Here is a 19,864-nt window from a genome sequence, read left to right as displayed (position 1 = left end):
AGAAAAATATTTTTACACTTTTTCATTAATAAAATATACTTACCGAGTGAATTATTCAGATTTTAATGGTTCTATTTATTTCTTTAAACACATCGACACATTGAGTGAAATCGTAGACAATGGTTTATATTAATTAAAAGTTATCAAAGACGACTTTTTTAAGAGTCATCAAAGATTTTACCAAAAAATCATACAAATCAAGATTTTCTTTTGAAAACTCAACAAAAACAAAGAATTCTATATAAAACTAGGGTTCATTTGTTGAAACCTGGGCGATTTCCATTAATTTTGCATTAACATTAAATTAAAATAAAATTAATTTAATGTAAAAAATATTGCATTAAAATTAAATTTGTAAAATTTAATGCATTAAATTTCCATTAACATTAAATATTTTTGAATTTAATGCATTAATTTTACATTAACATTAAATATTTTTGAAATTAAAGCATTAATTTTGCATTAACATTAAATATATCTGAATTTAGTGCATTAATTTTACATTAACATTAAATAAGCAATAAAATGAATGCATTAATATTCCATTAACATTAATATATATAAAAATTGATAAACATAAATAAAAATACAGCACAAAAGACCTCGATCTAACTAAATACAACTAAAATTAAATAGGTTAAAGTCCTTTCTAATAACTCCTATATTCCATTCAAACTTGTGTGTTTTAAATATGATATTTATATAAGATTCCACAGACAAAATAAACTAAAAAAGGAATATCTGGGAAGTGATACTATTCTTCTAATATGTATTATCGAGTAAAGGAATTATTAGAAAGGACTTTAACAAAATAAACTAAAAATGGAATATCTGGGAAGTGATAATATTCTTCTAATATGTATTATCGAGTATAGGACTTATTAGAAAGGACTTTAACACATTCAATTTTACTTGAATTTAGTTAGACCGAGGTCTTTAGCGCTGTATTCCTTATTTTTATAAATTTTTTTATATATTAATGGAAAATTATGCATTAAAGTCAAAAATATTTAATGTTAATGCAAAATTAATGCATTAATTTCAACAAATATTTAATGTTAACGTAAATTAAATGCCATAAATTAAAAATATTTAATGTTAATGCATTTAATGCATTAAATTACCCTTTAATGTTAATGCTAAACTATTTTCACATCTATTATTCATCTATCTATCTATCTATCATCTATCTATCTACTATCTATTATCTATCTATCATATATCTATCTATCTTCTACTTATTATCTATCTATCATCTATATATCTATCTATTATCTAGCTATCTATCTATCTTCTATCTAATCGATCTATCTATCTATCTATCTATCTATCATCTATCATCTATCCTATCTTCTATCTATCTTCTATATATCTATCTATCTATCTCTATCTATCTATCTATCTATCTATCTATCTATCTATCTATCTATCTATCTATCTATCTATCTATCTATCTATCTATCTATCTATCTATCTATCTATCTATCTATCTATCTATCTATCTATCTATCTATCTATCTATCTATCTATCTATCTATCTATCTATCTATCTATCTATCTATCTATCTATCTATCTATATATCTATCTATTTAATTGCATACATTTACAACTACAAAAGAGAGTTAAAACATTTTCAAGTAAGACGCCATTCTATTTTTTCAAGTGTATTTCTTACCATATGATTTTTCATAAGATATGGTAGCTCGCTACCTATTAACTAATCTCTTAAGTGGTGCCAAGTTTATGAACTGCCTAATTTTCACAGACGCTAATTTATTTTTAATATTTTCCTATCTTATTACCTTTAATTTTTAAAATAAACATTACCTGATGGATTAACCGTAATAAAATTTGCAAATTAATTACCTGATGTAATTAATAGTTAAGTAAAGTGGTAGAGAAATTGCTATTGGATTGTCAGTAAATGGCGGGCAGTGTGACATTAAACAACACAAAAGAAAAAAATAAGCAAGTGTCAAATAAATGCAACGTTACAAAATAAAACAAAACATTAAATAAGAACAAGCAGCAAGCAATTTTTAAATTAACAAAATAAAGTGATTTTTAAAGAGTTTGTTTAAAAGAAAATATTAAAATTAATAAAGAAAGGAGGGAGTAATTATAAATGGAACATTGGAAGCGTTGAGAAGATACTTTAAAGTTTAATTCAAATTACTTTCAAACGTTTTTACAAACTAGCGCGCTTTGTTGCTGTTTGTTGTTGTTTTATTTTTATAAGTGAACTGTCAAAAAATTTGTATGAATGAATGGGTTTTTGTTGTTTTTTGGGAGAATAAGCGAAAGAGAAAAGAGCACAACTAATTTTTTCCACAAGAGGAATGTAATTTTTGTTCATAATTTCAAAAAGAACATACAATTTTTTCATCGTCTTACTTGCAATTTAGTACTTACTCCACATTTGTTGAAAAAAATTTGGAGGAAACACAACGTTTTATTAGAGGAGTTCCTGAAAAGTATTGGGAATTACAACATTTTTAAAAATATTAAAGTGACAAAACAATTTTTTAAATTGTGTTTAATTTAAGCAAATAATATCTTAAATTAGACAACAGCATAGTTTAAAAATAAGCTGATAACAACTAAAATACTGGAGAAATAGTTAAAATCTAATTTCTTGCTAAATTAATACGAAAAAAAGCCAACAGCCAGCAGCACTAGTAAGAAGACAATTGCAGCATGTCATCTTCAACGGCTCCCATTATTGCAAGTTCTACTACTAGTACGACCATGAGTTTGGCATCCCGTGAAATGACTGATAATCATCGTTTGTTTCAATTTTATTTGGAAAGTTTCTTTAAAATACCCAAAGACATTAGCCATGATATAATCTATTGCCAAAGAGCTTTGAAGGCTCACATCAAGGTTCATCAGGTGAGTGTGAATAGAGAAATAAGTCACCGAGACAAATTCAATCAGTCATTTAGTCAATTGAAATAATATAAGAAATCGAAACTTACAAAACCAACGCACACATACACCTGCTGACCATCTAGTCTATGAAGGCAAGCAATAATAACCTAAATTGAAAATTAAACTTTCCAAGAGAAATTACTTATTTTAAAACAGAATTTGATGTAATTGATACAGAGTATTTAATAGATTTCTATCAATAACTTTTTGAAAAATTTGTTTAAAGAAATGGTCTAGTAGAAATTGTTTAAAGAATATATAGATAAACTTAAACCATTACCTACCTTTCACGACTTAGTCTGTTTTTGCTTGTGACCTTAGTTGAACAGACACACTCATTTATACACATAATACTAGATAATGGAACAATTTGCAAACTTGTTAATAAAATTGAAATGAAAAAAAGTAAAACATTTGTACATTGGTCATCTATAGATTTAGTTATTAAAACTTAATAAAATTTAATTAAATATTATATTAAAACCATATTTTCTTTATATTTGTCTTTCTTTTTCAGATGGTTTTGGATGTTTTTCAACAACAGCCCGATGCAGTAAGTAAAAACACTATTATTTTTTAGGAAAAGTTAAATAGTTAATATTTTTTTTAATATTTATGAACTAATGGTTTCCAAATCTAATCTAAATAATTTCTTACACGTTTTTTTCTATTCTGTTTGATTTTTTTCTCTAGCCCTCATGTGCTACATTTAACTTTTTTCTTTTGTTTAATAGATAGGTATTTCTTTTTTTAAGCACTTTCACTTTCATTTATTAACAATCTTCATTATTAAATAACTATTGTTTAAGATATAGTTAAAAGTTTTTGTCTTAATTAAAATGTCCTTACATGACTTTAGTTTAAAATATTGCTCCAAAAAGTCTTTGTTCTTGTATTGTAGAAAAAAAGAAACAAACCTACAACGTCACATCATCATCATGGGCACAAAATGTGTGTGTTTATTTTTTAAATGGCAGCTTATGATTTCGTTCGCTTTCTATAAAAATTTAATTATAGACTTCAACCCTTAGAATTGCTAGTTAAATAGGTGTTAATAAGTTTTCGTGAAAAAACACAAGATTACAAAATATTTGATTTAATTGTTTTATTCCAAAATTAGTTTACTCATAGAATACCTATAAGTAATATTTTATTGTTGTTGGCTATGATTTTGTTGCATTTTATTAATAATTTTAAGTAAAATGTTGTTGTATAACATTTTTTTTAATAAATTTTCTTCTTTTTCTTGAAATTAAAAAAACAAATACTTTGTGCATAAACAAATTAACAAATTAAATAACAAATAATTTCTTGTTGTTGTCTACTTGTATAAAAATGTTATATGTAAATAAATAGTGTGTAGCAAATTTAGGTTAGGTTGAAAATTGTATACATACAAACATAACTTTAACGTTTTGTTAAAACTAAAAAAATATTTTGAAAAATTCAAAGTATTAAAGGATTTTTATAAAATTTTATAATTTTCAATTAAATGCAAGCTGCAATTCTTTATTTAATATTTTAATAAAAATATTAAAAACACATGTAGATTAACAGGTTTTAGGCAGAAATTACAAGTTTTTTTTATTATACATACTATTATTGGACATACTATGGAATCATTGTGATCTTTATTTATTAGACAGTAATATTATCTTCAAAGTATAGTTCTTGGAAAATGATTGGTTCAATAATAGTTCAGTTCTCGTTCAGTACTAGTTCAGTTCCAGTTCAGTTCTAGTTCAGTTCTAGTTCAGTTCTAGTTCAGTTCTAGTTCAGTTCTAGTTCAGTTCTAGTTCAGTTCTAGTTCAGTTCTAGTTCAGTTCTAGTTCAGTTCTAGTTCAGTTCTATTCAGTTCTATTTCAGTTCTAGTTCAGTTCTAGTTCAGTTCTAGTTCAGTTCTAGTTCAGTTCTAGTTCAGTTCTAGTTCAGTTCTAGTTCAGTTCTAGTTCAGTTCTAGTTCAGTTCTAGTTCAGTTCTAGTTCAGTTCTAGTTCAGTTCTAGTTCAGTTCTAGTTCAGTTCTAGTTCAGTTCTAGTTCAGTTCTAGTTCAGTTCTAGTTCAGTTCTAGTTCAGTCTAGTTCAGTTCTAGTTCAGTTCTAGTTCAGTTCTAGTTCAGTTCTAGTTCAGTTCTAGTTCAGTTCTAGTTCAGTTCTAGTTCAGTTCTAGTTCAGTTCTAGTTCAGTTCTAGTTCAGTTCTAGTTCAGTTCTAGTTCAGTTCTAGTTCAGTTCTAGTTCAGTTCTAGTTCAGTTCTAGTTCAGTTCTAGTTCAGTTCTAGTTCAGTTCTAGTTCAGTTCTAGTTCAGTTCTAGTTCAGTTCTAGTTCAGTTCTAGTTCAGTTCTAGCTCAGTTCTAGTTCAATTTTAGTTCAGTTCTGTTCTATTTCAGTTCTATTTTAGTTCTAGTTTAGTTATAGTTCAGTTCTAGTTCAGTTCTAGTTCTAGTTCAGTTCTAGTTCAGTTCTAGTTCGGTTCTAGTTCAGTTCTAGTTCAGTTCTAGTTCAGTTCTAGTTCAGTTCTAGTTCAGTTCTAGTTCAGTTCTAGTTCAGTTCTAGTTCAGTTCTAGTTCAGTTCTAGTTCAGTTCTAGTTCAGTTCTAGTTCAGTTCTAGTTCAGTTCTAGTTCAGTTCTAGTTCAGTTCTAGTTCAGTTCTAGTTCAGTTCTAGTTCAGTTCTATTTCAGTTCTAGTTCAGTTCTAGTTCAACTCTATTTCAGTTCTAGTTCTGTTCTTGTTCAGCTGTAATATTTTTTTAAATTTATATGAAACTAAGTTTCGTGTAAAACAAATTCCAAGAGACACGCTTGGATCATTTATAATTTGATAAAGCAACTTTATAATTCTTTTGTTCCAACCAAAGTGGTCTTACAAAAACTACTAATAGTTTCCTTGTATTTCCTAATTCAACAAACTTCCTTAAATTTGACTCCTATGCAGAGTCTTGTTTATGAAAATTTAATAATTGTTGGTAAGCTCTTATAAAATCAATATTGCAAGTAAAAAAACATTGAAAGTGTTCCAAAATTGGCTAAAATTTTATATGATAAGTAAAATTACGATGACGTATACAAAAAAACTTGACTGATATATGTATGATCAACTGATAGATTAATTTAATAAAAGTGGAATATTTGGCACAACACAAGCTTTGAACTTTTACAATTATGTATTTCAACTGTCTCTAAAATTTGAATCTAGGGTATTACGAAATAAATTGTAGTCTTTAAAATGGTTCTCAGTATAAGATATTCATAATAATAAAATTTAATTATACTTTTTGCTACAATTGTATAAATGCGTTCACAAGATATTGAAATTGCAATTCTTTCAAAAATGCATTAAGGGAAAATACCAAATTTTAATGAAATAAAAAGTACTACTACTTTGTTATACATACAGTTCTTTCGTCATAAGTTGGATTATATAAACTTATTACGTTACACGTATAATAAAGTACTGCCAAACTTAATACGCCCTCGGAATTAATAATGATTTGTAAAACTTGATCCTAAACAATTTGTTCAAAAAGAAGACAATTATGTATGTTAGTATTCTGCAAAATAGATAATTTTAATGATAAAAGATGTAAGGATTATAATATATTTATTATCCTTATCCTTATTATTATTCAACATGAATATTTCTTGATCGAAAGAATTATATGTTAGTTATGTCATAACAAACATTCACTATTGAAATTTTTTTTATTAGCAAGTAATACTTATAAAAACCATTATTAATTAAACTTAAAATTAATTAATATATCCACTGAGTCATCATCATCATAATCTGAAATATTTTTTTAAAAGTATAAAGTAGATGAATGCATACCACTCAATTATACAGCAAAAGAACAAAAATTCTATTACTATGCAACTTCTCTTTTATTTGATATAAATATAAGAATCAACATTTATTTTATCAATATTTTCTAAAATAAACAGAACAATAATAGTACATACACAGAGTAGTATATACTTAAACAAAACAAATGATTTTTCTACATCTCTGCCTTAGTTTGTATTATGGAAATAACCCAGCGAAATATTTATTTTTATCAATAAAGAAATGTACGAAAATTTGCTATAAAGAAAATGGTTCTTCGAAATTTTTTTCTGAATGGAAGGAAAGTTTTCTGGTTAATTAGTCAGTTTTGAAATTTTCTATTAAAAATATAAAATTTTAAAATTTTCGAACGTTTTCTATGAAAATAGAAAATTTAAAAAATTTTCTTTAAAAAAAAGAAAAATTTTCACAATTTTTAATTGGAAATTCCTATTTTCAAAATTTTTTATTGAAACAGATATTTTGAATTCTGTATACAGAACAGAAAATTTCGAAAATTGGTATTGAAAAAAGAAAATTTCGAAAATTTTCTATTGAAAACAGAAAATTTCGAAAATTTTCTATTGAAAACAAAAAATTTCGAAAATTTTGTTTTGAAAACAGAAAATTTCGAAAATTCTTTATTGAAAACAGAAAATTTCGAAAATTTTCTTTTGAAAACAGAAAATTTCGAAAATTTTTTACTGAAAACAGAAAATTTCGAAAATTTTCTATTGAAAACAGAAAATTTCGAAAATTTTCTATTGAAAACAGAAAATTTCGAAAATTTTCTATTGAAAACAGAAAATTTCGAAAATTTTCTATTGAAAACAGAAAATTTCGAAAATTTTCTACTGAAAACAGAAAATTTCGAAAATTTTCTACTGAAAACAGAAAATTTCAAAAATTTTCTACTGAAAACAGAAAATTTCGAAAATTTTCTACTGAAAACAGAAAATTTCGAAAATTTTCTACTGAAAACAGAAAATTTCGAAAATTTTCTACTGAAAACAGAAAATTTCGAAAATTTTCTACTGAAAACAGAAAATTTCGAAAATCTATTGAAAACAGAAAATTTCGAAAATTTTCTACTGAAAACAGAAAATTTCGAAAATTTTCTACTGAAAACAGAAAATTTCGAAAATTTTCTACTGAAAACAGAAAATTTCGAAAATTTTCTATTGAAAACAGAAAATTTCTATTGAAAACAGAAAATTTCGAAAATTTTCCATTGAAAACGGAAAATTTCTAAAATTTTCTACTGAAAACAGAAAAATTTCGAAAATCTTCTATTGAAAACACAAAAATTTCGAAAATTTTCTATTGAAAACACAAAAATTTCGAAAATTTTCTATTGAAATCAGAAATTGTCGAATATTTTCAAAATTTTGAAGAAATATACAAAAAATTAGAGAATTCTTGGGAAATTTGTTCCAGAAATTTCCAACATAATAAACCTAATGGAAAATCCCACATTTTGCTAGAGAGTGTTAAAAAAAAAACTGCAATTACTTAGCTTTAAAACATTTCACTGGGTTAATGTACATACACACTGGTTGGAATTTTGTATGTACAAATATGTGTTTGTATGTAGATTTTGCATAAACACCGTAATTTGAGGTTATGTATTTTAACAATATGGCCGTTTGATACAAACCAAATAAATTTATAAAATCAATATAATTTAAGCTAAAAAATCAATAACATATAAGACTGTTATTGGACTTGAAAAATCTATAAAGTTTTCTTTAAATCAATTGCATTTCTTTATGTACGTTTAGCTACAACTTTTTGTATTTTAACGCCATTTTCTTCTTAAATGTAGTTTTATATAGTATATGATGGTCGGTCGGTTTGTTGGTTAGTTGATTGTTTTATTTGTTATTGTTGCTTTGTTTATTGTTTAAGGTCGTTATATATTTTGTAGTCATTTTATTTAATTTATTTTTATATTTCAGTATTTTTTAGTCATTGTTTATGAAGGTAGTTTTGTATTTTATATACAATTTTTTTAATGTTTTTGTCATACTGCTACTTGTACAAAGAAAGTGTTTAATTAATTTAAAGGAAATAAATTATAATTGTTTATTCCCTTTTATATAGTTTAATTATGCGTAAATCAAAAAAACAAATTATTTATAATTTAATAATGTCTTTTATATTGTAAGAAGTTTATAATGGTTATCTTTTAAACATAAATAAACATTAGTACATGGTGATGTATATAGTATGTATATAATTTATATTATGTATCTTGTACGTACTTATGTTTTTGTAACGTAAATTTATTTATTTACTTTATAAAAGTATTCTCTTCCTCATTTCTACTCAGTGTTGTATTTTTTCACTTTTATAGATTTATATTTGTTGTTTTTTATTTATTTATTTGTCTCTCATCTCCATGGACAGATGTGACAATTTGTGTATACAAAATATGTTGAAGATTTTTGTTGTTGTTTATTTGTTTATACTGCACACATGCAGGTAATTAGAAACCCAATAGATTTAGTTTTGGTATTACAAAAAATCTAATTATACCTTCGGTTGAGATTTTAGAATTGAACAAATCCAAATGTTTCTTAGAATTCACGTAACTAATAAAACTTTTAATCTTGGAATTAGAAATATGAATTCCGAAATTGTCATGTACCTGATTGGACCACGCAGATTTCATTTAAATTTTCTATAAAAAAGGAAATTCTTTTAAAATTTTCTATAAAAGGAGAAAATGTCAAAAATTTTCTATAAAAAAGAGAATTTTTTCTATAAAGAAGAAAGGTTTTTCTATAAAAAAGAACACATTTCAAAACATTTTCTATTGAAAACAACAAATTTTTCGAAATTTTGTAATGAAAACAGAAAATTTCGAAAAATTTTCTATGAAAATTTAGAAAACTTTCTATTGAAAACAGAAATTTTCAAAATTTTTTTGTTGAAAACAGAAATTTTCTATCGAAAACAGAAATTTTCAAAAATTTTGAAAATTTTCCATTGAAAACAGAAAAATTTTGAAAATTTTCCATTGAAAACAGAAACATTTTGAAAATTTTCTATTGAAAACAGAAAATGTTCTATTGAAAACAGAAAAATTTTGAAAATTTTCTATTGAAAACAGAAAAATTTTGAAAATTTTCTACTGAAAACAGAAAAATTTTGAAAATTTTCTATTAAAAACAGAAAAATTTTGAAAATTTTCTATTGAAAACAGAAAAATTTTAAAAATTTTCTATTAAAAACAGTATTTTCTATTTAAAAATGTTCTATTGAAAACAGAAAATTTTCTTTGAAAACAAAAAAATTTTGAAAATTTTCTACTGAAAACAGAAAAATTTTGAAAATTTTCTATTGAAAACAGAAAAATTTTGAAAATTTTCTACTGAAAACAGAAAAATTTTGAAAATTTTCCTTTGAAAACAGAAAAATTTTGATAATTTTCTATTGAAAACAGAAAAATTTTGAAAATTTTCTATTGAAAAATTTTAAAAATTTTCTATTAAAAACAGTATTTTCTATTTAAAAATGTTCTATTGAAAACAGAAAATTTTCTTTGAAAACAAAAAAATTTTGAAAATTTTCTACTGAAAACAGAAAAATTTTGAAAATTTTCTATTGAAAACAGAAAAATTTTGAAAATTTTCTATTGAAAACAGAAAAATTTTGAAAATTTTCTACTGAAAACAGAAAAATTTTGAAAATTTTCTACTGAAAACAGAAAAATTTTGAAAATTTTCTACTGAAAACAGAAAAATTTTGAAAATTTTCCTTTGAAAACAGAAAAATTTTGATAATTTTCTATTGAAAACAGAAAAATTTTGAAAATTTTCTATTGAAAACAGGAAAATTTTGAAAATTTTCTATTGAAAACAGAAAAATTTTGAAAATTTTCTATTGAAAACAGAAAATTTTGAAAACAGAAAATTTTGAAAACAGAAAATTTTGAAAATTTTCTATTGAAAACAGAAAAATTTTGAAAATTTTCTATTGAAAACAGAAAAGTTTTGAAAATTTTCTATTGAAAACAGAAAAATTTTAAAAATTTTCTATTGAAAACAGAAAAATTTTAAAAATTTTCTATTGAAAACAGAAAAAATTTGAAAATTTTCTATAGAAAACAGAAAATGTTCAAAATTTGCTATTGAAAACAGAAAATTTCAAAATTTTTTTTTGAAAACAGAAAATTTCAAAAATTTTTATTGATAAAACGAAAATTTCGAGACTTAACTTAAACTATAAAATGATTTCTTTATTTTAAACAACTTTTTTAATTCAACCTTTTTTTTCTTTCTTTGCAGGATCCTCAACAAAAGAAACGTATACTGGATGAGTTGGAAGGTGAAATTTATGAAATTAATGCCGAACAGAATTTTCTCTTCTTACGTCTTAGGCGTATTATAGATGAGTTTATGAAAATGTTAAAGAAAAATGACATACCCACAGATTCCAATACCACTAATGCCTTTGTCTCCAAAGAACTTGTGCCCTTAATTAATGATCCCACTTTGGAAATTATACCGACAACTGTGATCATACGTAACACAGAGGAGAAATTGATAGAGAAATATTTTGAAGTTCAAAAGGATACAAAACCTGAACCGGTTTATGATAATATGGAAATTATAGAGTTAGATGATGATGAGGAGTCTAAGATGGTGGAGCAGAAATTTAGTAAAGCTTATGGTCATAGCCGTTTTGGTAATAGAAAAGAGCATTTGATTAATGTAGGAGGAGTAGGAGGCTTAATGGGTGAAAGTTTATTGAAAAATTTACAGGCCAATATGGCTGCTCAGCCGTCATTGTTGAAACCTTTTAATCAAAGAATGACTAATGATTTGATGACTTTGGATGTTAAGCCCAATCTTAATAAACCGGTAAAAACTTTGGGTGATCTTTATAAGCGAAAAAAGGAGGAGAAATTGATTAATCAAAGAATGGCACAGGAATTGATGGCGGTGGATGTTAAGCCTAATATTATTAAGCCGGTCAAAACTTTGGGTGATCTTTATCAACAGAAAAAAGAGGAAAAGGAGAAGACCATTGAGTTGCCAGTATCCACAAATGTTAAAATGAGTCGTATGAATTTGAGACAAGCTTTAAAGCGTGCTCAAGCTCAAGTAAGAGGACCTATTGCTGCCTCTATACCAGCACCACCACCACCGCCACCACCAGTAGCACCGGTAGCAGTAGCAGTAGCAGCTTCAGCGGAAGTTGTTAAGAAATCTAATGTGGGTAGAACTAGAGCTACACGTGCTGCTGTTGCTGCCGCCGCTGCAGCTGCTGTCAATACAGCTTCATCTGGTGCCCAAAAATCACCCGAAAGAAGTTCTTCATCTGAGGAAGGTACCCCGGAACGTGGACATACTCCTCCACATAATTATTGGCCCGATGAATTTGAAGAGACTCGTACTAAAGCCGAAGAATATGGTCAAGAAATGTTTTTGAGATTATTCGATTTATTTACACCCGAAATACATGCTCAATTGCAGCAGAGACGTTCAAAGCGACGCAGACGTTGTGTACAGAATAATAGTTATCATTATGGCAGACTTGAGGTGAGTTATGGGAAATACAGAAAGACTTCTTGAACTTTTATAAGTGGTTAACAGCAAGTCTCATTAATATTTTTTCTTTCTCTTCCAAACAGCATCTTCCTGCCACCACACAAACTGAACCAGATAATAAAAAGAAACGCAAAAACTTTCTTCTATCACCTCAGGTTAAAAAAGCCTTGCCAGCAAAACGTACTAAAAGACGTAGTGCCGATAATGTGTCTGAAACAAATTCAGCACCACCCTCACGTTCGACCTCTAGTTCACCCGATGAAAAACGTTCATGTAATGAATGCTTAAAAACCGGTACGAATCTAGAACAATGTGAAGAATGTAAATTATATTATCATCCACAATGTCATCGTGAAGACGATGATGTTATGATTGTAGAAGATCCTAAAGAAAACTTAAATGATTTGAAAAAATGTCCAGGCTGTAAACGTAAACATGATAAGGCCATTAAAGAAGGTATGTTTTTTGAAAGTGGTAAAAGAAAATTGTAAAATAAATTTTATTAATTCGTTTTTTTTTTTCTCTACAGAACTTATAATACACCGTAGATTACAAAGTTGTGCCCAAGATTTGGAATTACAATTGGCTAAAGAGAAAGATCGTAATGAAATTTTACAACGTACTGGCAAATCCTATAAAATACAAATGAATAATATTTTTAAAATTGTCAATTCTTTTAAAACTGAAACAACATCTACCTCTCAATCATCTGCCATTGAAAATATGATCTATGACGTCGATGAAATTATGTAGAAGATGATGATGTCATACTAATTGTAAATTGCTGTTTATAAACTTGTGGTTTATAGCAACAATAATAATTTGTAGAATATTAAGTTTTTTTAAATAACACTATTATTTTATAGTTGTTAAGTTCTTTCAGAATTAAATAGTTTTATTGTATCAATTATAAAATTTACAAAATATGTAAATCTTATATGTTGTTTCTAGATACCATGTGAGTAGATTGAGTTAAAATTTTGTATTTTGTTTTTGTTACAATAACAAAATACAAGTTAAATTTGTACTTTATCTAGAAACAACCCATTAAACTGTAAAACGTTTAATTGTGATTGTTAATTAAGTTTTGAATCCTTTAATACCATATTGTTTTTTCTTAGTTTTAGTTTAACCCCAAGTTCTTTTAAATTCATCTATTAAATGCTTAAAAAACAATGTTAATTTATCATGTTTATCAACTAATCTTTATTAATTTTTTTTAGATTTTAAGTTGTCTTATTACTGCCTTATTCATAACAATTTATCAAAGGTTTATAGAACAAATTTAATATAAAAAAATAGAATTATAAACCATTGATAAATTGTTATGAATAAAAGGCCCTAAATCTTTTTTGTTTTTTAATAAAATATGAAAAGTGTTTTTTTTTTCCTTTTTTAAATAAAACATTTAAATTTCATTTTAATAAAAATACAAAAATTGTTTGATATAATTCATTTAAAATATTATTATAAACATTTTCTTAAGGTACTTAAACTTTACTTTAAGTTAATGAATAATATACGGGTTTCAGGGACTTAATCATTTATTTATAAAATTTTATTTTAACATTATTTACAAAAATCTATGTAAAATTGTTAATATTGCACCAATTGTTATGATTTTCTTAAATTGTAATTGATTTATTGTTTCACTGCCATTGCACAAGTCACCTTGACAGAAGCACATGTAGACTTTTTTGTAATTGTAGACGGTATTGGCACAGCGATCTTGATTGTCATCAGGGCCACGTTGTACACACATACGTTGTATGGCTTGATCGTAATCTGAAAATGAGGGAAATTCGAAAAAATCATTAAATAGTTTAAAGGAGATAATTAAATCCAGTTTTAGAACTAGTATCGTGTGTCTCCAGTAGGTTAGTAGTAGGGATCTGATTTGAATTACCGCATACGCGATCAAAAAGCTTTCGTATTGAAAATTCATGTCGATAGAGAAATTGAGCTTTAATGTACTAAATTTCTTGTTAGATATCAAATGGCATCCTCTAAGAAAGGAAAATTAACTTCAATTTTACATAATTTTATATCAATATAGATCAATATTGGCTGCTACCAGTATTGACCGGTACCTTTGAAACATATTTGAACGTTTTAAAGGATTCAAAATCTGAATGACAACTTTTTGCCATTAAAGGATTAAGATAATTTAATTAATGGTGACATAACAGCAGTAAGACTAGTCTATAGTCGAGTCTATAGTCGAGTCTATAGTCGAGTCTATAGTCCAGTCTATAGTCTAGTCTACAGTCTAGTCTATAGTCCAGTATATAATCTAGTCTATAGTCTAGTATATAGTCTAGTCTAAAGTCTAGTCTATAGTTTAGTCTAGTCTAAAGTCTAGTCCAAAGTTTAGTTTAGTCTAGTCTAGTCTAGTCTAGTCTAGTCTAGTCTAGTCTATAGTCTAGTCTATAGTCTAGTCTATAGTCTAGTCTATACTCTAGTTTATAGTCTAGTCTATAGTCTAGTCTATAGTCTAGTCTATACTCTAGTCTACAGTCTAGTCTATAGTATAGTCTAGTCAATAGTATAGTCTAGTCAATAGTCTAGTCTAGTCAATAGTATAGTCTAGTCAATAGTCTAGTCTATAGACTAGTCTATAGTCTAGTCTATAGTCTAGTCTATAGTCTAGTCTATAGTCTTGTCTATAGTCTAGTCTATAGTCTAGTCTATAGTCTAGTCTATAGTCTAGTCTATAGTCTAGTCTATAGTCTAGTCTATAGTCTAGTCTATAGTCTAGTCTATAGTCTAGTCTATAGTCTAGTCTATAGTCTAGTCTATAGTCTAGTCTATAGTCTAGTCTATAGTCTAGTCTATAGTCTAGTCTATAGTCTAGTCTATAGTCTAGTCTATAGTCTAGTCTATAGTCTAGTCTATAATCTAGTCTATAGTCTAGTCTATAGTCTAGTCTATAGTCTAGTCTATAGTCTAGTCTATAGTCTAGTCTATAGTCTAGTCTATAGTCTAGTCTATAGTCTAGTCTATAGTCTAGTCTATAGTCTAGTCTATAGTCTAGTCTATAGTCTAGTCTATAGTCTAGTCTATAGTCTAGTCTATAGTCTAGTCTATAGTCTAGTCTATAGTCTAGTCTATAGTCTAGTCTAGTCTAGTCTATAGTCTAGTCTATAGTCTAGTCTATAGTCTAGTCTATAGTCTAGTCTATAGTCTAGTCTATAGTCTAGTCTATAGTCTAGTCTATAGTCTAGTCTATAGTCTAGTCTATAGTCTAGTCTATAGTCTAGTCTATAGTCTAGTCTATAGTCTAGTCTATAGTCTAGTCTATAGTCTAGTCTATAGTCTAGTCTATAGTCTAGTCTATAGTCTAGTCTATAGTCTAGTTATAGTCTAGTCTATAGTCTAGTCTATAGTCTAGTCTATAGTCTAGTCTATAGTCTAGTCTATAGTCTAGTCTATAGTCTAGTCTATAGTCTAGTCTATAGTCTAGTCTATAGTCTAGTCTATAGTCTAGTCTATAGTCTAGTCTATATCTAGTCTATAGTCTAGTCTATAGTAGTATAGTCTATAGTCTGGTCTATAGTCTAGTCTATAGTCTGGTCTATAGTCTAGTCTATAGTCTAGTCTATAGTCTAGTCTATAGTCTAGTCTATAGTCTAGTCTGTAGTCTAGTCTATAGTCTAGTCTGTAGTCTAGTCTAGTCTATAGTCTAGTCTATAGTCTTGTCTATAGTCTAGTCTATAGTCTAGTATATAGTCTAGTCTATAGTCTAGTCTATAGTCTAGTCTATAGTCTAGTCTATAGTCTAGTCTATAGTCTAGTCTATAGTCTAGTCTATAGTCTAGTCTATAGTCTAGTCTATAGTCTAGTCTATAGTCTAGTCTATAGTCTAGTCTATAGTCTAGTCTATAGTCTAGTCTATAGTCTAGTCTATAGTCTAGTCTATAGTCTAGTCTATAGTCTAGTCTATAGTCTAGTCTATAGTCTAGTCTATAGTCTAGTCTATAGTCTAGTCTATAGTCTAGTCTATAGTCTAGTCTATATCTAGTCTATAGTCTAGTCTATAGTCTAGTCTATAGTCTAGTCTATAGTCTAGTCTATAGTCTAGTCTATAGTCTAGTCTATAGTCTAGTCTATAGTCTAGTCTATAGTCTAGTCTATAGTCTAGTCTATAGTCTAGTCTATAGTCTAGTCTATAGTCTAGTCTATAGTCTGGTCTATAGTCTAGTCTATAGTCTAGTCTATAGTCTAGTCTATAGTCTAGTCTATAGTCTAGTCTATAGTCTAGTCTGTAGTCTAGTCTAGTCTATAGTCTAGTCTGTAGTCTAGTCTAGTCTATAGTCTAGTCTATAGTCTTGTCTATAGTCTAGTCTATAGTCTAGTATATAGTCTAGTCTATAGTCTAGTCTATAGTCTAGTCTATAGTCTAGTCTATAGTCTAGTCTATAGTCTAGTCTATAGTCTAGTCTATAGTCTAGTCTATAGTCTAGTCTATAGTCTAGTCTATAGTCTAGTCTATAGTCTAGTCTATAGTCTAGTCTATAGTCTAGTCTATAGTCTAGTCTATAGTCTAGTCTATAGTCTAGTCTATAGTCTAGCCTATAGTCTAGTCTTTAAAACCTAAAATGTACTAATTTTGTTTTAATTTAGTTCTATTCCCAAATTTCTATACTAAAAAAAATTACTCACCATCTGTAGCATAGGTACCGCCGCCCTCAATAACTTTGCCACACCAGCCGGAAGCACAGGGTATGGCCGCCAGACCCGGTTCACTTTCAACATCGGTGGCATTGAAATGAAAAGGATCTTTACAACTGCCCAGTTCACCACGTGAACGACAAGAATAACATCTTCTCAACAAAGCTGTATAAGTTAAACAACAACAATGTGCAAATTATAATATTAAACATTAAAATTTAAAAAAAACAACAACAACAAAATAAACAAGTAATGCTCGTTTTGTTTAGCACAAATATTTGCTAAAAAATTAAACCCTGACATTTATGATTCGCAAAAAAAAAAAAATATTCAAAAAAGGTGACATTTTAGTTAAAATCTCAACAAGCACACCTTAGATTTTCCACACACAAACAAGTTTGAAAATTAAAATTCTTGTGGTTAATTACATATTTACTTTACGGTTTAAATGAAAAGTGAAATTAATTATGAAACTTAAAGAAACAAGAGAAAAAACAATCAACAACATTAAATGATTCATAAAAATTAACACAGTTTAACAAAGCGAAGTTTCTTTTACCAATCACAAAGTAAAGAAAAAAATACTTGAACAAATGTTTCATAGCAAAAAGAAAAATACATTTATTTTATGTCTTATAAATTATAACACCTTCATTTTTAATTTTTCTTCCAATTTGTCTTACTGGGTATTTGTGTGTAACAAAAACAAAAGACTTCAAGACACATACTTGTTTTTTGTTTAGTTTACAAGATTATATTCAATAATTTCTTTTTTCGTACTTACCATTAGATAAATTTAAAAAATTTAATAATATCACTATCACAGTTATTTGTATGCTGACGATTTTCATTTTTTTTGTACAACAAAATTTCTCTAAAATAGGTTTTATTTTAATTATTCTTCTCCTTTTGTACTTTAAGTAACTAATTGTGCAGAGTGGCACACATTTATTACACTTCTTTTTCTTCTTTTGGCCTTTTACTTCTTTTGGCTAAAATAAATAAGTTGCCACTAGGTTGTGTTTTCTTTTATACTGCCACATTGGTAGACAATGTTTTTAAAACGCAGTGTCGCCATATGTAGGGATTTGTCTCCAAATTGGGGATTTCAAGTTATATTTGGGGACAGATTTTAGTGGGGAATGATTAGGGCATTTTTTATAATTATTGCTCTATTTTTTGGGGATCACATATACAGAGTGGGACAATTAGGGGATTTTGAGAATATTTTATTTTAGTGAAATAATCAGAACAGTATTTTCATATAAATTAAACAAATTTAAAATTAATTTTCGACGAACAATTTATTTTTTGTTCGAGATTTTGAATTCTCAATAATATGTTATATTGCGCCATCTATGTTTCATTAAAAAATTAAATGTACACTTATCAAAGACACTTTTTATTTGTTTAATTTTACACTGACTATGCCAGATGGCGCAGTTTGTAAGACCATGTCTCAGCTGTATTCAACTCTGTTTTAGTTCACCACTTATTACATTTCGACGGTTGCTGTCTTTGCTAAATACGGTTAGGGTTATGGAAGACAACAATCAAAGTTGAATAGCTAAATATCACGGTAAGGCAGTGTTAATATTAATGTTATAGAGGGTATAGATAATAATGTTTCATATTTTCGAGTTAAATTACACAGGCCGACAAACTTTGAAAAAAAATTCGAAATCATGAGACAAAGTAGGATTTAACAGCGCTGTGACCTCAGATTTTCTTCATGACATATGAAATTTGAGATTATTTGTTCTGAAATCTGAAAAAATCGCCTTTTATGGCACATTTTGCAGGCATTATAACAGCGGAAGACAACTTTATTTTTATAATGTTGTATGTGGTCGACTTACAGATAAGTAAGAATGATAGTTTTCCACGAACAGAGAGAGTGTCACTTCGATACTCTTATTCTCTCAACTGTAGAATGAAATCGAGTGGTTCAATATTGGAAGCAGCAAGCAATATACAGTATAGATCCCTTTAATCGATAGGGATAAACAGTTAAATGAACCAAAGTGACCTGTTCATGGAATGAATGTATTTTAAACTTAACCTAGGGTCGTACATTTTAACCTTCATCTGAACGTATTCACCATATACCGCCCTTTCTACTCATACAAGATCAATTTACTAATGGCAAAGGACTAACATCGAAAGAACGGCACCGACAAAGCGTTCATAAATTGGAATAACATTAGGCCGATCAGTGCTGCTCTTTGATGGTCTTCTCCCTGCAGTCAACAGGATGTTGAAACTTCAACACGATTAATACTCAAAAGAGTAGACTTTGTGGTAACAACTACAAGACACGAGTAGCTTGGATCCAATAAAACGTTCGAGGCATGTGTCAGTGTCATTCAAACGGAGATCCTGGTGATATGTAAAGCGATAGATATGCAATTACATCGCTCTAGGACCTGTTGTGACAATCTATGATGCACTCAATGAGATTGCATTAGTTACCAGGACACTACTCTGTACAGATAAATGATGTAGCCGACGAACTCATAAGACATGGATCGAAAACATAGATTTAGTTAGAACAGACAGATGGAAAACCACCCAGTTCTCAGTATTTTAGGAAGATCACTGATATATTCTGTTGTAACACTATCAAATAGTGTAAAAATAGTTAATTGGATAGTGAAGTATCAAAAGCCTTATGGCCAAAACTAGATGCAAAGGCAAATAATGTACTTATTGGACTTCTCGGATTGCTTAAAGCTCAGACTCTATATAATCTACATATATCTCATTTTATCTAGATGAGGGGAACTGCAATGTACCACTGTGGTATCCAAGTGGAGTTGTATCTTAGGGTGCATAACTCCCTCGAACCACATTTTACCCAATCTTAATCTTAAGCTTGTTGAA

At 27.7% G+C, this 19,864-nt stretch overlaps 2 protein-coding genes across 2 annotated transcripts; one reads left to right on the top strand and one right to left on the bottom strand.

Annotated features, from left to right (window-relative positions):
• Window positions 1-1,758: 1,758 nt before the first annotated feature.
• On the top strand, window positions 1,759-13,707 carry LOC119611950. The gene is made up of 5 exons (XM_037967643.1): window positions 1,759-2,893; window positions 3,450-3,485; window positions 11,045-12,301; window positions 12,394-12,766; window positions 12,840-13,707. Exons 1-5 carry the CDS (start codon window positions 2,699-2,701, stop codon window positions 13,061-13,063), a joined length of 2,085 nt encoding a protein of 694 aa, XP_037823571.1. The 5' UTR covers window positions 1,759-2,698; the 3' UTR covers window positions 13,064-13,707.
• Window positions 13,708-13,836: 129 nt separating this feature from the next.
• LOC119611952 lies at window positions 13,837-18,001 on the bottom strand. The gene is made up of 3 exons (XM_037967645.1): window positions 17,766-18,001; window positions 16,973-17,146; window positions 13,837-14,095 (listed from the first exon to the last, which is right to left on the bottom strand). The coding sequence occupies exons 1-3, from the start codon at window positions 17,830-17,832 to the stop codon at window positions 13,884-13,886; spliced, it is 453 nt and encodes a 150-aa protein (XP_037823573.1). The 5' UTR covers window positions 17,833-18,001; the 3' UTR covers window positions 13,837-13,883.
• Between the last annotated feature and the right edge of the window lie 1,863 nt (window positions 18,002-19,864).

This window comes from Lucilia sericata, unplaced genomic scaffold, assembly GCF_015586225.1.
Source record: "Lucilia sericata isolate MDLA Ls3-8-SP2 unplaced genomic scaffold, ASM1558622v1 Contig001563F_arrow, whole genome shotgun sequence".
Lineage (NCBI taxonomy): Eukaryota > Metazoa > Arthropoda > Insecta > Diptera > Calliphoridae > Lucilia > Lucilia sericata.
The sequence above is the reverse complement of the archived record's forward strand: the minus strand, read 5'-3'. Positions and strand labels throughout refer to the sequence as shown.

Bases quoted from the DNA above. Each gene is read 5' to 3' on its own strand.
- LOC119611952 (XM_037967645.1), bottom strand. From the start codon at position 17,832: ATGAAAATCGTCAGCATACAAATAACTGTGATAGTGATATTATTAAAT. The intron at 17,147-17,765 runs GTAAGTACGAAA...TAACTTATACAG, and splicing joins TTTTTTAAATTTATCTAATG to CTTTGTTGAGAAGATGTTAT. The intron at 14,096-16,972 runs GTGAGTAATTTT...CCTCATTTTCAG, and splicing joins CGGTACCTATGCTACAGATG to ATTACGATCAAGCCATACAA.
- LOC119611950 (XM_037967643.1), top strand. From the start codon at position 2,699: ATGTCATCTTCAACGGCTCCCATTATTGCAAGTTCTACTACTAGTACG. The intron at 2,894-3,449 runs GTGAGTGTGAAT...TTTCTTTTTCAG, and splicing joins CTCACATCAAGGTTCATCAG to ATGGTTTTGGATGTTTTTCA. The intron at 12,767-12,839 runs GTATGTTTTTTG...TTTTCTCTACAG, and splicing joins TGATAAGGCCATTAAAGAAG to AACTTATAATACACCGTAGA.